We start from the raw sequence: 2,652 nt of genomic DNA on the forward strand, positions 1-2,652 counted from the left end.
CAAGGGATTTGGTAATGAGGTTCAGCCAATTGTGTCTACATCTCTGGGAGCATTGAGTGGCTACCATTATGTATTATTAGAGAATATGAATTTGTGTTTGACTATTCTTCTCCTTGTTATATTAGGTTTACATAACATAAATATATAGCCCTCTACCCCAACCCCTTTACATCAGCTCAAGCCTATAACTTGTATTGTTGTTATCTAGAGATATAAGCCATTGCACAACAAAAAAGGTGAGAAATACATTTCAAGCTCATACAAAGTCAAAATAATTTGTCTTTGCAATGCAAATAATTTATTAGGGTCAATCACTTTGCTACAAATTGCCTTGAAGAAGAATCATAACTTAGTTATGGTTCTTCAAACCTTTTTTGGTAGAATAGATTGTATTCAAATTGGCAAGAAGTGATCCATAAGTACATGATAATAATGAGACTTAAGACATTTTAACTTGAGGTCTTTCATTAATACGAGGTTCCGAATGTTGGAAGAGTACTCCTCTAGAAGTTTAACATCATGAAGAAATTTACAAAATTCCATTTTCTCCTAAATCATCAAAGTATATACTGCTAGAGATAGATTTGTATGTTTTCCCTTCTTTATCAGCCCCAATTCCTTTCTTATTCTCATACTAACCAAGTCCAATCCTACATTTAAGTCATCTCTAGTCTAACCAGAGACATTGAGTAAGGTATCAAGTAGATTTTCAAATAAAAAATTTCAATATGCATAACATCGAGGAAATATCTTACATGTAATGAACTCCAATATGACAATTCAACGAAGATTGACATTTTCTTCCACTAATTTGTGACCATTTCTTTTGCAAAAGGTTTACCAAAGTTATTATTCAAACCCTTTAACTTTTGAAATAATTGGTCACCCGTCAATGGCAAAGGAGCACGACCTTCTTCTTTGTTCTCATCAAATGCTTTTCTCCATCGTCGATAGTGATGATCTGAATGCAAAAACCTGTGATGGCCGAAGAATACATTCTTCTTATATTGTTCCAACCACATTGAATGAGTATTGTCTTCACATACACGACATACAAAATGTCCATTTGTACTATATCCTGACATATTACCATATGCAGAAAAATCACTTTTTCCGAACAACAAAGCCCTCAACTTTGTGAACACTCAATTTTTGTCCTACCCAATTTCACAGTCTCCTTGCATCGGTTGACTCATAAGAGTTTTCCCTGATCAGTAGACATTCAATTTGTTAAGAGTTTATCATCTTGTATGTTTATTATTATTATTTTTTTGTGTGCTCATCAGACAGATCATAAGTCTTGTAATGTTTAAAGTGCAAGCACATTACCCATGATTAAGTTGATCTAGGTAATTATTTTTTAACACAAGCCTTAGACAAAAGATGTGAAGATCTTAAATATGATTTTTATGAAGAACTTGTAATTCACAGATTCCCTGAACTTTGTTTTAAGATTAGATTAAGGAATGAATTCGTATCACAGGATTATAAGAGTCAAAGCGTGAGTGCTCACACTTTTCTATGAATGACAATCTATACCCGTCAATCCCTGGTCTTAATATGGCAAGAAAAATAATAGAGTACTTGCATATTCAAAATAGAAAGTCAAGTTCAAGATCTTTAGGTGGAAAATTGTCTCACTGGGAGAACAATCCTAATTTCCATTTAATCCCAAATATCTGTCAGTTGTTTAAGTTTGAAAATAAGCTTGTTAATTTTGCTGAAAATAATACATTTTATGTTCTGGTTGGCGATTCTAACGTGAGACCAAAGATAGTCGGCAATCAATATGGAGAAGGCCCATCCTTTGTGCTTGTCTATATCTCATCCCGTTGAAGATGTTGAAGCATGCCTAAATTTTGGTGGAACAACAAAAAGTCAGCATAAATCAAGTTAAGGATTCTGATGGTGTGCAAACATCAAAGGAACATCATTCTAATAGGAGAAGCAATAGTGATCTGCATCTGGCTTTTAATGGTGAAGATAAGACAAAATCTGCATCAATCGGATAGGCCTTTGACAAGGATGGTGATGTCGCTTTAATTGGACTCATCTACTACACAAGGAAAGCCCACATTAGATCATTTGGTGCCCCATATGGCAAAGAAGACAACACAGTCATATCAATTGATGATTCCTATGATAAAGAAGACATAAAAATAATTTCTTTTGATGGTTTCCCAGATGAAAAAGGATGTTAACCCTGTGGGGAGGCCTGACATAGACTTCATTCAATTTTTATAATCAATCTTCAGTTCATGTGTCAATACCTTATGAGAAAGAGATAGATGCTTCTAATGTTGACTAAATAAAGTTTAAAACCGTGTCCAAGAATAAGCAAAAGTTCAAAACAACATGCTTCAACTCAATTAGTTATAAGGTGTCGACCTCTTATACACCACCCTGCACTGGTAATGGAATAGTATTCAGTTTTTTACATGAGAAATAAGGTATTCATCGCAAAACAGAAACGATAAATAGTGGTACCTGAGCAATATGCTTAACAGAGATCAGTTTAATCATGACAAATGATGCATACCATCCTTGCTTTAGACCAGAATATTTCCAAGAGCCCATCGGCATCATCATCAATATAAAAGAGGGTATCCATGGGCAGCCCTACATCAGAACAAAAAAGGGAAATCAATCAGG

At 34.4% G+C, this 2,652-nt stretch overlaps 1 protein-coding gene across 1 annotated transcript in view; it reads right to left on the reverse strand.

Moving 5' to 3' along the window:
• The window catches only part of LOC109352811, a 3,014-nt gene continuing 1,915 nt past the window's right edge, over positions 1,554–2,652 (reverse strand). The window contains exons 2-3 of the mRNA XM_019595004.1: positions 2,488–2,619; positions 1,554–2,053 (exon numbers count right to left, since the gene is read on the reverse strand). Of these exons, the coding sequence (XP_019450549.1) occupies positions 1,931–2,053; positions 2,488–2,619 (255 nt within the window). The 3' untranslated portion in view covers positions 1,554–1,930. The remainder of the gene's footprint in view (positions 2,054–2,487; positions 2,620–2,652) is intronic.

This window comes from Lupinus angustifolius, chromosome LG07 (genome assembly GCF_001865875.1).
Source record: "Lupinus angustifolius cultivar Tanjil chromosome LG07, LupAngTanjil_v1.0, whole genome shotgun sequence".
Lineage (NCBI taxonomy): Eukaryota > Viridiplantae > Streptophyta > Magnoliopsida > Fabales > Fabaceae > Lupinus > Lupinus angustifolius.